A 14,558-nucleotide genomic window follows, 5' to 3' on the forward strand; every position below is an offset into this window, starting at 1 on the left:
CACACACCTAATTGGCATTAGCTGGCTGATGCCCTTTCCTCTGCTCTCAGCTTATCCAGAACTCTCCGTGCTTCCGGCTTGACTCAGACACCCCTCTCCCAAAGAAGTCTGCCCCACTCGCCACTTTGGGCCTCTTTCTTGACACTGCAATTCACAAAATACACTGTATCACAGCTGCAGGTCTCAATGGCAAAAACTTTTTTTCATAGTTCTTTTGGAAAAAAAAATATATATAGATTACTAACTGGTGATGACAACCAAATCATTTCATCAGCCAAAGATAAAAACCTTTATTAAAGAATCATTGACTCACCAGCTTTAATGGAGAATCTGCTCACTGAATGTAGGGTTCATTTAGCAGGAACATAGATATGAAACTTTGCCATTGATCAGTAGATACTTCAACAGCAGAGAACAAAATTACATTGAAATATTAATGCCACTGACCATTGCTTTGCCATTTTAGTGCAGCTCTTATGGAAAATGCAGTAAAGAATTCCCAACATTAGAGTAATACTGTGAAATATTAGCTGGATATTAAATATGTTGCTTACTAGAGAATTTCAAGGCAAAATGAACCCCTTTTCTGTGAAGCACATCTTTTCATTATGTGTGGATAAGAAGACCCAATTAAAATTGGCCTTTGTTTTCATTTCTGGAATTACATTGTCACAATTATAATTTTTTCTGCTAATACTGGCTTTGAACTGCAAAAGGGCTGAGAATCTCACTAAAGACGACCTTGTTATTAAGAGTGCCAATCTTGTCTTTTCTCTTTGTCACACCCTCATAGTCAGTCAATTATCAAATCCTGCTCATTTTAGCTTCTAAATAGCATATTCTTCAGATCCTCCACCATGCTCCTCCCCAAGTTCCTCCTGACTTTAGGCACTGTCCTCACCTCTGGCCTGGATTACTGCACCACGCTGATGTTCATTCTCCCAACCTTGCAGACACACAGAAAATCTTATCATGGGGCTCCTTTGCTTAAACCCTTCAGTGATGCCCCATTGTCTGCCCCCTGCTTCCACCAATATTTACTGAGTGCCACCTGTACACCAGACACTGTGAGGGAGCCTTCAGATAAACAGAGTTCCTTCAGAAGGCACCTGTGAGATCGTCTGGTCCTGAATGCTCCCTCAACTGCTAGTCATATTTAATCATTCAGTCCTCTGATGAGGACTGCTACCTGCCCCTTGAACTCACCATCCTGTTTCTGGCCTGTGTCTTGCTCTAGAATGCCTTCCCATCTTAGCCAACTTTAGCTCTGTGGATCCTTCAAACGTCTAGGAGTCACTCTTGGGAAGCCTTCCTTGATGGCACCCAACCCCGGCCCCTTACCACCGCCTGGGTGCCCCTGCTCTGAACTCGTGCAAACTCCTCCTTGTATCCCCAAGGCCCACTCTAGTACATGATACCCTGTACAGTCAGCATGACGTGGCCTTGTTAAATGACTTCAGAAGTAAGTAAAGATGACTGAGAGAAGAAACAGATGGTCTCCATCCCCAAATACTTTAGATCAAAATGGGAGGGATTCTGATGTGCTCAATTTATGCAAACCAGAGTTCCAACCCCCAGAGGGTGCAGGCAGCCAAAGGCATTGCTGGTGACAGCCACACCCTCTCCTAGCCAGAAATTCCCCCAAGGGTGGCCTGCACTGTCCAGCCTTCTTCCTTGATCCAGGTTTTAGAAGACTGCCAGATGAGAATATGCATTTTCAAATATGGTTTAACAAAACCCTGAAGCAGCAGCCACCAGCAACCCAGCGTGAGCCATGACTTCAGCCAACAACAAACATCTCTCTGAAGGAGGTGCTGGATGAGGAGACAAAAACCTAAACCCCAAACCCAATCCAGCAACTCAGCATTGCATTGAAAACTCTTCAATAGCAAAATGCTATAAATGGTGCTGGTGTGAACACTAAGAGTCCAAAAGTAGCCCAAAGGACAGCTATATGTGGAGAGAAACAAGGTGAGAAGCCTCCCCAATGACTTCTGTTACTGAGGAACCCTTGGCAATTGTCCAGCTCGCCTGTCTGAAACGTTCCCATCTCACATGAGCAATGGCTGGCTTTCATGTTTGGTTCTTCCTGGGGTCCACCTGAGGGTTGGTGGTAGTTCCAAAATGGCTCGAGGATTCTACTCCACCTACAGTTTTGTCTTTTGCTAACCTTATTCATTCTGCCAACAAATACAGATTGAGGGTCTTCCGTATCCCAGGCACAGTGTAGCCTTCCCCCACAGAGCCTACATTCTGGTACTTAAATCCCAAACAGAACACATCACAACTGGGGTTGCCCTAATGAGCAATAAAGTCAAATCACAAAGCTGAAGCTGTGAAATTACCAAAATTTCTATGTTTACTTTCTTGTCTGATTTAACTAAAGCCAATATTTACACATTAAAAAGGAATTGCCCCTCTTAATCAACTTCAAAATGTGTTTTCTGACGGTGCTTCCGCTCCCCTCCCTCTGCAATCAAGGGGCTGGTTTTAAATGAGCAGGATGTGTCTTAGCTGTTGGGCGTGGCCACGGGCATTAACTGACCAGGACTGCGGATGCCAGCCTTCCTCAGAGATGCAGCAGTCCTACACAGGGAACAAACTCAGAGAGGAACACCACTGGTCAAGTCAACGAAAACTCACTGAACGCTTCTGGCTGCAAGGCAAAGTGCTCGGTACTTAAGGAGACACAGAAGAAAAATGACTTCCTGTCCTCATGAAACTCCTCCCTGGGTAGAGAAGCCACCAAGGAGGAAGAAAGGGTGCCAAAGAAATATTAATAACAACTACAAAGGAGATCACAGAGGGAAAGACCTTTCTTTAATTTGGAAATCAGAAAAAGCTCTGTGGAAGAGATGGTGTTTCAGAGGGCTGTGACATTAATACAGGTAGAAGGGCGGGCAGAGAGGGGGCGCCACCGAGCGAGAAAATGTCCTGCACTAAGACTTGGGTAATGGTCTTTATTTTCTAGAAAAACAAAACCAAAAACCGACCTCAGATTCGGAGAATAGATTGTTGGTTGCCAGAGGTGGGGGTGGAGGGTGGGCAAAATGGGTGAAGGGGGTCCAAAGGGACAAAGCTCCAGTTATAAGATGAGTGAGTCCTGGGGATGTGATCTATGGCATGGCGCCATGGTTACTGATACTATATTGCGTACTTGAAAGCTGCTCAGAGATAAATCTTAAAAGTTCTCATCACACACACACACACACAATTCTGTAACTGTTGGTGGGGACAGATGTTAATTAGTCTTACTGTGGTGATCACTTCACAATATACACAAATACTGAATCATTTTCTTTGCACCTGAAATTAATAGAATGTTGCACATCAATTTTACCTCAATAAAATACTTTTTTCTGAACAAGATGGGATAAGCAAGACTTATGGGAGAACCCTCTCTTTGTTGAGAAGCTGCTCTGATAAGCACCCCTGGGGAAAATATCTGAGTCTGCAAGACTGGACGCTGAGCAGAAGGGTTCTGTGTGGGGTGAGAGAGGGGCCTGCTTGCTGCCTCAGTGGTGGCGAGAGAAGGACATGGATCCAGAGGGAGAAGCACCAGAAGACACCGTGTTCTTTCAACTAAACGAAAAACCAACCAATGAAAACAATGGGCAGCCAAGCCTAGAGAACAAGATAATAAGAACAGTTCTTTGTTGTTTCTGAAAATTCCAGCCACTTGTAATGTTTTTTCTGTGTGGTCGTCAAGTTGTTTTTTTAAATGAGCAAATCATCATCTCAACAAGAGCCACACTCAGCCTCCACACTAATGGCTGAGAACGGACAGTGGTTCCCTTTCTTACTTGCCTTGAAGTCATACATGGCCCCAGAGGGAGAAATCTAAGTCCCCATACTGTTGACAGATATCCCCGCGTACTTAGTACACCTCTCCGAGAAGCTGGAAATTCAGTAGGTGGCTGCACAAGAGACAGCTTATTCTGCTGAAAACCAGTATGGGGCGAGTCTTATCAAAGCCAAAGCTCAGTCTCCATAAAATATGGCGCCCTTGGGTTTAGGTTTTATTGGCTAAGTGCAGCATAAATCCAGTAAACGCTTATGACACTGTTTGCCTTGCAGTAAATATCTACTTGAACAAACTGGAAGGCAGAAGAAAACTGGGTTCTACAGTGATAGTGATTATGCAAACCCTGGCCGCTCAGGTTCCACAGCCCTGGGGCAGCTCATCGCAGCTGCCTCACAAGGCCTCAGACTTCTGAGAAGGCTCCTCATCAAAAGAGAATGGCTTAACAGCCTGCAAAACTGGAAGGGTCAAGGCCAATTCACTGCTGAAGGCTATGCTCTGGCCTCTCTTCCCTTCACATCTTCACTTAAACAATCACCCCAGATGCTGGTCGGTTTGTAAAGGCCCAGTGACAACCTGAAAGGGGAATATGTGTTTGCTTGGCAAGAAGGTAAAAATGAGTCACCTTCAAAATGCAATCAGTGGCCTTGGGAGCAGATAGCCCCTGGGACCTATTGCATCCCTCCCGGCCAGGGAAGGAGGGCACCTGCGGAGGTGGGAGGGGCTGCTGAGCTGCCATGCACACAAAACACACACACTCCATCACACATGCATCTGTCTCTCACACACAACAGGAATTGTTATTACCTAGAAAAACTATGATTAATTTTAAAAATCCCACCTATAATCTGGGAGAAGTAATGATGGGTAAGTCGGCTGCTGCCTATCTCCTCCTTGGCAGAAGGAGAACAGAAAACTGTCCTCCAGGCACAGCTGGCTTTAGGAAAGGGCCACCCGAGAGGGAAGAGGAGGCCAGGCAGTGGGAAACAGGTTCCTTACCTCCTCTCCCGCCTCAATGTCACAGACCGCACGCAGCAGGAGGTGAGGACCATTGAACACAATCGAGCAGTTGGGGTCACAGCTGTGGTTGAGCAAAGACACACTGGAGGAAAGAGAAAGAGGAAAGGGAGACCATTACTTGGCAGGTAGAGTCCAGCATCTACATTTCATGACTCTAGTGGGCTCAGGGGGCGGGTTTGGGTGAGGCTGGGTGCACCGGGGACGAGTGTCCTGGGGGAGCCACCCACATGGCACCAGCTCACTTCATGTAAATGAAATGCTGCCCAGGACTGAGGCTAATTGGGGAAGTTGTTAATAAAAGCATTTCTGAACCCTTTCTGGGGGTAGATGTGGGGAGGTAGCTGTCTCACTGATCCCAACCAACAAGGCACCCCAGCAGGAGGATGGGGGAGAAACAGACTTGCAGAGCAGTAGCCTCTGAGAAGACGGACACGGCAGCAGTCACACAGGTTGCCCCCTGGCCATCCCACCCTAGGTATCGCTTCTTGGGCTCCTTTGGAGGAACTGCCACCTCAGCTGGATCAAAGAATAGTTAGGAGCACCTGCTCGTAAATGGATAAATCCTGTTACCTCGCTAACCAGATCGGCATGTTCTGGGTGTGGCCTGGGCATTGTATTACTGGAGTGCATTTGTTACCATCTGGGACAGGCAAGGGATTTAAGCTGCCACCAAATCTGATAATAATTAGAACAACTCTCAGTGAGCATTTACCACATAAAAGCATGTCCTTAGCACTGGTGCATGTTTATCAAATGTTATCACCACAATAATCTTATGAGGATCCCTTGCAGATGAAGAAAAGGGTATGTGGAAGTTAGGATACATACCCCAGGACACACCCCTGAATGTGGGGACTGAATCTGAACCAGGAAGCCCGAACTCAGAGCCCATGCTCAGAACCACTATGACTGCTTTCTGATCAATACCAATAGACCTGAGGTTTATAACACTTGTGAGAAATAAGAAAGGTAGCTGACTTCTCACTGAAGATTAATTATAAGGAAGACTACATTTGTATCTGGACATGTTCTAAGGGTATGAAAACAAAATGAAGCTAGCAGTGACTCTGCGGTGCTTGTGAAGGGCATCTAGAACCTCAGCGAGGAAGGTCACCTCCAGGTAGTGGAGAGAACACTCAGAAGGCCGAAGCCCAAGATGTTCTCACCTCCTGGGACAACGGGGCTCAGAGTCTGCTGGGCTAAGAGACAGATGAACCCAGCTGGTGCAATTCAGCGAGTCTGGAGAAATAATCATGTGCTTCAGCCCAGAAGGGCAGGGTTGGGCAGTAACCAAATCCCATCCTGATGGTTTATTAGCACCCACAACCCCCCACTTCTTACCCCAAAATCCTTAAGAACAAGATTTAGGTCTGAGGTCTGCCTCCAGAAATACCGTAGCATACAATGTGGGCTTATAAAATCATTTTCTTTAAACTCAGCATTTTCCATTTTCTTGTAATTTATCATATGTTTCAAGCTTGGCCCTTGAACCAGCTGTTGCAATAGCCTTCCTAACCACCTCCAAAAGGCTGGGGAGCTGGGTGGGAATTAAAGTTGTTTCTTCCAGTAAATGAAATACCATCCACATACCTAGGATACAAGCCAACACCAACTTCCTGCGTCTCTGCATTGCAGATGGTGAAAGTGTTGCAGATCACCTGTGAGAACAAGGGGGAGACACTCAGGATGACCAGGCACCTATGAAAGCTCACGGCAAGAGCACAAAAATTTTCAAAATAAAATCTAGAAGCCTTTCAAGAGTTGCTTTGGAAAGATCCAAACCCCATGTGGACGTCCTTTCATCTGCAGAAGAACATATCAGGAACACACTTCCCTTAAGTGCAGAAATATCAACACCTGTTAAAAAAAAACCTCTGGCTTAAACCAGCACAGGGTCATTAATTTCAGTCTAATCCTCTCCCCCACAGTAATGCAGTTACACGGAATGTCCAAATTCAGCATACAAATTATTTATTGAGAACTAGACTCCCACTATGTTGGAGTTTTCACTCAAACTGCATGCAGTTTCCACATGCCACTGTGCATCTGGTGAGTAACACCAGTCTGCCTTTCATTCCTCCAAAGAGTGAAGCGCATCCTGAGTGAGTCTGTGATCCAAGTTGAGGACAGACCACAATGAGTGCAGGAAGGCTTTCGGAGGAACCACGGCATTTATTAGGCAATGGAACCCCATTGAGCACGCAGCACAGCCTCATGCCCTACAGGGGGATGGGGCAAAAGGAATGAGATAGCCGCAGTCACTGTACCCAGGGAACTGCAGAACCATGAAGGCCGCACAGATCATGGAAAGAGCCCTGGTCTTGGTATCAGACACCTGGGTCCTGGCCACATGTCACTGCCTCAGGCAGCACAGGGGATAGAGCAGTGAAGAAAAAACCCCAAATTCCTGCCCTCATGGAGCTTAAGGTCTGGTGGGGGAGACAGTTAAAAACTCAATGATGGAAAAAATGTCACATGTGGATAAATGCTAAGGAAGAAATAAGGTAAAGGGACAGAAGAAAACGTGCTCAGGAAAGCTCTTTAGGATAAGGTGATATTTAATCAGAGACTTAAGGAACTGTGGAAATGAACCTGTGCCCATCTAGGTGACAAAGGTTCCTATCAGGAGAAATAGCAAGTGCAAAGGCCCTCAGGTGGGAAGATTCTTGGGCAGAGTAACAGCAAGAAGACTGGTGTGGCTGCACAGGTGGGAAGAACAGGCGGGGAAAGGCAGGAGGTCAGAGGGGTTAGTGAGATCCAGGAGGTTAGAGGGGTTAGCGAGATCCAACAGAGACTCTGCCATGTTTGGGTTTTACACTGAGACAGAAAGCTGAGGAGTGACTGGGTTGACTTCCATGTTGAAAGGCTCGCTCTGGCTGTGGTAGAGAATGGGATATGCAAAGACAAGGGCGGAAAGACAAGAAACAGGAGCCAGGGTGAGACATGACAGCTCAACACCGGCAGCTAAGTGGGGAGAAGTCAGTGGTGCTGCCGGCAGGACTTCCTGACCACTGCTTATGGGGGACAAGGAGTCAAGGACAGTGTTCTGGGCCTGATCAAGAAGACTGAGGTGCCATTTATTGAGATGAGGGAGGCTAAAGAAGGCTGCAGAAGGAACAATCCCCCTTGGTTGAGGAAATTTGGAACGAAGTCTGGTGGTTCTGTTACCATTAATGTATGTTTGAAATGGCCTAGTAGATGTCCAAGCCAAGACTGAGAATGAGCAACAGGAGTTCAGGGGAGCAGAAAGGGCTGGAGATCCACATTTAGGATGAAACAGGACCAAAGCCCATTGAGAACAAAGTACAGGTGGTCACTCAGAGTTGGGGTAAAGCAGCGATTACAAGTGGAGGCCGAGTCCTTGTCGTGTTTCCACAAAGGAGGAAGCAGATTTTCTCTAAAGCAGGTTTATATGAGGGAATATGGAGTTTAAAAAAGCACAGTCCTCTGAGACACTTCCACTGATTCAAATAGCCCTGATATGAAATCTGGTGTAACCGATCGTGATTTGACATTTTTCCTCTAAAGGTCTGATAAAACTGCATTTTCAAATCAGGAAATAAATTGGTGCACATACACGTAATTTAAACACATACTAGTTAAATTGCCTTAATGGCATCTGTTTCATATTAAGCTGCAATGGTATACTATCTATCCACATTTGTGAATGGAAAGAATGGTAAAAACACAGGACAAAAGATCTTATGTTTTCTTTTTGAAACTTTAAACATTTTTAAATGGGTATGAATTGTGGGGAAGGATATGAATTTTAACACCTGTTTTGAAAGCATACTCAAGACATTACCTGAAGCAGTCCACCAATGAAAAACCACGTCAAACAGATCAATTTGCTAACTTCTGAGTCAAACCATAACTTAAAAGTTGTTTCTCTACTATGAAGCCAATTAAAGATTTTTCCAAAATAGGGTTTATTCTGATGGAATTCTGAAAAAGGAAGAGCTTACAAGGGGAAATGTCAACTCGGCTGCCTCTTCCTCCAGGAAACTTTCCGTGATCCGTAAACTTAGCTGACTTTCACTTTTCTCTAGCAGCATTTACCACACCAGATCATTGTTTACCCACATACTTGACCCCATACACATGAGATGGTAAAATGCTCAGAGGACAGTGATGGTGTTTCATTTACCACTGTACTCCCAGCACAACTCCTGGCGTGTGGCAGACACTAACAAACATTTTTCTGATGGATGGTTACAGGATGTGGTACTTGCAATGCCAGAGCATCATGATCTAGAATAGGCTCAGAGAAGACGCCAGAAACAAGTCATTGGTACCCTGTAGGTGTGGAAAAGGAAAGATGGATGTACTTCTGTTGTATGAAAAGGAGAAGTTGATCTTGCATCTGTCATGCTCTGGCATCTAATTTGTATATGTCCCTGCTCACATTGCTCAGTCCATACTTTTCCTCCACTCCAGCTCATCTTTTCTGTAATGCTCTTTGCCATTAGTCCAGTTGGTGGGAAGACAGTCTTTTCCATCAGAAGAGCAAAGGACTTGCTGACTTCTACTTAAAATGCCAGGGGCCTGATACTTAGGGCAGTATTTGCAGAACAAATGAAAGAAAGAATGAATGAATGATGGCCCCCACATTATCCTCCTCCCTTTCACTGTTGCATCTTTTCCTTTAATTCTTTACTTTCCTTCCTTCTCTCCCTTTCCCTGTTTTCACAATCATCAATCTGTCATACTTATCTCTCATTCTGCTCCACTCCACAGTGTAGGTAGCATGCTTTAAAGTTTAACTGAACAAATTTCAGGCAAGTTCCCCATTTGTATTATTCTGAGAGGTGTTTTAGACTAGTGTTCTGAGCTAGTGAATAAAAAGTTTAACTTTTAACCTAGTCCCTCTTTTATTAAAAATATTTGCTCCATGCAGCAGATGTGAATTAGAAAAATGTTACAGGAAATATTGCTGATATTAATAACTGAGAGCAATAGTGGGTATGGGGTGCTCTTGTGCTTTTTCTTTCTAAATGAAAGAATTGAGTATATATGTCCATATATGCTCAAATGAAAAATTGAAAGGAATTGTTCTTTATACCAAGAAATAAAAGAATGGAAATAAAGCTGAGAAATATAAGTTTAAACATTTTTCAAAGTATTATCGTGTGTAAACAGTTTTCTTAAGAAATTACACAGGTTAAATAATTAATGAATTAGTACTTCACACAGGATACATTTAGAAAAGCATTTTGATAAGATTATTTCAGTAAAAAAGTAATTAGTTTAAACATTTATAAGCTTTTAAAATAGTTCTGTGACATGCAATTAAAACACACTTAAATTATTTTATATGTATATTTTGAATAAAGTTAAGTTGAAAAGTATAAAATTACTTTATATGTATGTATTAAATATCAAGTTATATTTACTCTTCATAATTTTTCTTTTAAAATAATCAAAAGCCTTTATGACATAACTTTGGAGCCTTTCTAGATCATAAAGATCTAGTGGGCTAGTACAAGTGGCCAGCGAACCTCTGTATTTTATAAAAACAACTAAAGTAAAATTAGTAATATTCTATGAACTAAATTCTTATTTCATTTGGTTAAGGTTGTGGGTCCAGAACCTGACATTTGTATTCTGGGGTTAAAAATTCCCCTTTAGCAATACCAAAACACAAAGTAAACACCTCAGGCTCTTATTATATATATATTTAAATTTCACAATTTTTTTCTCGAATTTTCTCAGCCAAAGCTTTTTATTGTAGCAGCAGATAAGTTAAGATACTTTGAGACACAAGGGAGTCACCAACACACCATTACCTTTTAACAGCAAAGTTGAACAGCCATAAGAGAACTTACAACCCATTCAGAACAGAATAATTCTACACCACAGAAGCAGCCCAGTCACTTCTCAGCCCCTGCCCCCAGCTGCTCACTTCTACAGAGAACTTGGCCTTGGATGCCCAGAGCATTAGCTGGCTTCTGGCTTCCTTTGAAGAATGCTTTCCATTCAAAAAATATAAATTTTAAAACACACTTAAATGAAAGAGAACTGTGTCTGAACACAAATAGAGAGCAACCACTTTCCTCAAAGACCATCTGCATCTCCTTTAAAATTTCTCTATTTAAAGCATTAAGTAGAATGTTCAAGACACAGAAATGGGACATGTGGTGGTTATTAATTAGAGGAACTAAAGGTAAATTTTCAAAAAGGAGTTTACTGCATTTGGTTTTATTAAGCCTGTGAATAGAAGTAAAGGAAGTAGGAAGAATTGGCAGGTATGAGAAACAAAAGCAGAGGTTTTCAAACAAAATAATTGCTCCTCCCTCCTCTCCCTAGAGATAGTAATTCTCAAACTTTAGATGCATGGTAAGTATTTCAGTCAGGGTATATTCTCCTCTCGTGGAATAAGACATTTTATTAAATACAAAATTACTTTTTCAGAATCTTTCTCATAAACCTTACAGATTTAAATTTTTACCTCCTGATCCCTCCCAGCTGCATGGCAAATATTTGTCCATCTCTCATGACTCAAATTTGGCCTTTCCTAATATGCCGCTTCAGCCTTCCGTCCTTCATTTACTATCCTTTTTGAGTCCTGAAAATGAAGGGTTTGCAGTCTCAAACCAGAACAATGGGAAGAGACCAGACTTGGGAGGGAGGTCAGCTTAGGAGTCAAGAGACCGCACTCCGCAAGTGACAGAGCCACAAATCCCAGGATTCACAAGTGTTTCCAGAAAGTTTACAGCAGTAAGGATGGTTATGGCACCTGTTTTGATGTTTTTAAAATCAATACATGAAACAATTAGTGCAATATATTTTCCCTCTCTCAGGAAGTAGCTGGAGAGCCTCTGTGCCCGATCAGTGGGCAGGCTTTAAGGTGGTGGGGGGCAAATGACTATGCTCATGACTGCCACTGAGCTGCTTCCTTGCTCCACAGCTGGCCTTCGGGTGGTCTCACATTATAAAGTTTTCTAATGTTTTTCAGCCATGTGCTATTCATTTGCAAGCCTAATGGGCCACTGGTTAAAGACAGCAAGCAAGGGTGTCGGAAAACAAAGAAGAGCATAAAAATGATGATTCTATAAATTTCACTCGAGATGCTCCATATAATGACTTTCATCCAGTTAAAATTCTTACATAGCATCACAAGACGTCTCTAGTATTTAGAAAATGTTAGAAAGGGAATGTGCGATGACTATACAGTCTTATTTTTAGCAGATGGCATGAAAACTATTAGAGCCTCCAGTGTGTTATCTGAAAACCTAGCCACATAAAATCTTCTCTCTTACCTCGTCATTTAGAAACACAATGTGAATATTAAGCTAGTTTCTTAGAGTAAATTTTAAGAATGGAAGACATCAGGTCCTGAAAACATGATGCTGTCTAAGGCCCAAACCCAAAATACTCATTTAAAAATGTACGTGTTCATAAATAATCCTTTAATATAAAACTAACTTAAAGCAAATTAAACTAGATATGCCACTTGTTAAATGGGAAAATTAAAAGTGTGTCTATTATTAAAGACTTTGCCACCATACCATGTAATACAAGCCAAATAAAAAATAATCTTAAGGAAATTTCTTCACCACATCCCACATAATAATATACTTGGAAATGCAACCTCCAGACCCTGGGACATTCAAGTACCATCTGTTTCTACAACTGCAATGGAGTCCATCACAGCTCAGGCTGTGGTCGCAAGGAGTACACACTAGACATACGAAATACTCAACAATGACTTTCAAGGCTAAAACTCAATATCTAGAGCACTACACCATAAATGAGGGAATAGTGATCCCCAAATCGTGCTTCCTGTTTTACCTTTTTCCCAAGTCAAACTACCAAATGTTAGCAAATGAGGAGTCACAGAGAGAAGCTCTGTTAGATAATATGTGTGCTTTCTAAAACCCGCTCACATTTTCATTTTCCTAAGAGCTTTCCCCATAGCAGAACCTATTATATCTTAAACAATTGTCCCTCATAATAGGGAGCAAAACAGAGATGATATTCACAAATGTGCCCATTGTTCTTGCCTTGAGGATATTATCTGGCATTTCACCTCCTTTAAGTCATCTGATGAAAAAAGCACTTACTATAGATGTGTGTCAAATATGTATTAAAAAAGTATAAAGCTCTGTAACATGGTTTCCATTGTTTAATTTTCCTCCCACATCCTGAGGCTTAGAACTGCTATGATACTCTTAAATAATTTATTACAGGGTAGTGTAGGTTTCCATAGCTCTGCCATAAGAGTCTCTTCTGTTAAAAATTTCATTTTGTCATCTTCCTATCCAAAAAGTTATTACAATGAACTCAGCTTTCTCCCATAGATCACACTTAAAGATTCTTTTGTTCAGTTTGAATCTCCAAAAATGATAATCTAGTTTCATTCTCCTCTCCCTAGGTAATCAGTGCAAAAATTTGCCCCAAGTTAGTATGAATATCTTTCACTGTAATTTTTCTTAGCTCCAGCACTAAATTCCTGAATGAAGTGTGTGAGGTGGTATGCATCCCCTGACTGAGGTTGAACTGGATGAAGCAAGAGTGTGGCTCACATCATCTGTGCTTTTCCACCAAGTTAGTGGAGAAAAGGAAACTACAGAAAAGGTTCTATGTGAAAGATGAAAGATGAACACTAATCAACTGCTTAATGTAATCCCCAAATGAAAGATGAATTCAAGTGTGAGTTCAAGCTCTCCTGGCACTCTGTAGAAACTGAGGTGAATATTCTCTCTAAGAGAAATTTTGGCAAGTGTTTGTTACGCTTATCACACTTGACATCTTACGGAGAGAAGCCCCAGACGGAGATATTTCACGTTATAGCAGGGACACGTGCCAACCCATCTGCAAGCCCAGGGGTCTGCATGAGGGCATCCTGGGGACCAGCACCCGGGCTATTTCAGGCAGCCAGTGGTGTCAGATGAGGGAGACCCTCCACAGGTCAGTCCTGTGGATACCCATGCACACCCGTCCCTGGACACTGCCTGGTGCCCCCTGGGGGCAGGAGCCAGGGAAGAAAGGGCACCAGGCAGACTGCGAGTCATAGCTCTAATCATGCATTCCAGAGGCTGCAAGAAATTAGGCTCTGAGGTCAGACAGTCCCTCCTGTGGCCTGTCAAGGTGTGCTCCCTGCTTCTCAGAAATAGAGAAGGAAGTAAAGAGAAAATAAATCATGCTTCATTCCCACCCCCACCCCACCCCTTGCTTTCGAGGGAGCCCATAGTTAGCCCTTTCCCCTTCCTCCAGCCACTCTTACAGACACCTGGGTACACCAACAGGACTGGCGGGATTTCAAAGCAAGGGTGCAACGTGAGCATTTTCTGGTACCGTTTTAAATTAATCACCAGACTGAATACATCAATGGTGCTATTCCCAGCTCCTCTCCTGACCAGATTCCTGAGTTGGCAACTACACAAAACACCAGCACGCTGCCCCTGAACCACTTCGGGAGGGACCTACAGGGACACCAAGGGAGGTAGCGTTGCCCAGCACAGAGTTCATCAGAATGTGAAGAGGGAATTGGAGATTCAGATGGAATACATCATTTCTTTGCAATACGTACTGCTGATAGTGACAAACTCCCCTAGGCTAGTCAGCGGGACTCCTGAGGAAGAAAACAACTTAGAAGCATGGCTTCAAAAGAGACAGACGCTCTGGCCTCCTCCGCGGGTGGGTTTGGTCTGGTCCTGACCGCACCTGCCGGTCTCTCCTCTGGCACTTGCCCTCTCATGGCATCCTCTGAATGTTCTACTTGTCACACCTTCAT

At 43.3% G+C, this 14,558-nt stretch overlaps 1 protein-coding gene across 4 annotated transcripts in view; it reads right to left on the reverse strand.

The window, feature by feature from the left end:
• The window catches only part of SMYD3 (SET and MYND domain containing 3), an 807,351-nt gene that overhangs the window by 154,142 nt on the left and 638,651 nt on the right, over positions 1–14,558 (reverse strand). For 3 of the 4 annotated variants that reach the window (XM_036918391.2, XM_036918389.2, XM_057507858.1), the window contains 2 exons: positions 6,413–6,480; positions 4,802–4,904 (listed from right to left, as the gene is read on the reverse strand). The exons of the other annotated variant lie outside the window; for it this stretch is intronic. In XM_036918391.2, coding sequence (XP_036774286.2) covers positions 4,802–4,904; positions 6,413–6,480 — 171 coding nt within the window. The remainder of the gene's footprint in view (positions 1–4,801; positions 4,905–6,412; positions 6,481–14,558) is intronic. 4 annotated transcript variants of the gene reach the window in all.

The sequence above is a fragment of the Manis pentadactyla genome, chromosome 9 (genome assembly GCF_030020395.1).
Source record: "Manis pentadactyla isolate mManPen7 chromosome 9, mManPen7.hap1, whole genome shotgun sequence".
Classification (NCBI taxonomy): Eukaryota; Metazoa; Chordata; class Mammalia; order Pholidota; family Manidae; genus Manis; species Manis pentadactyla.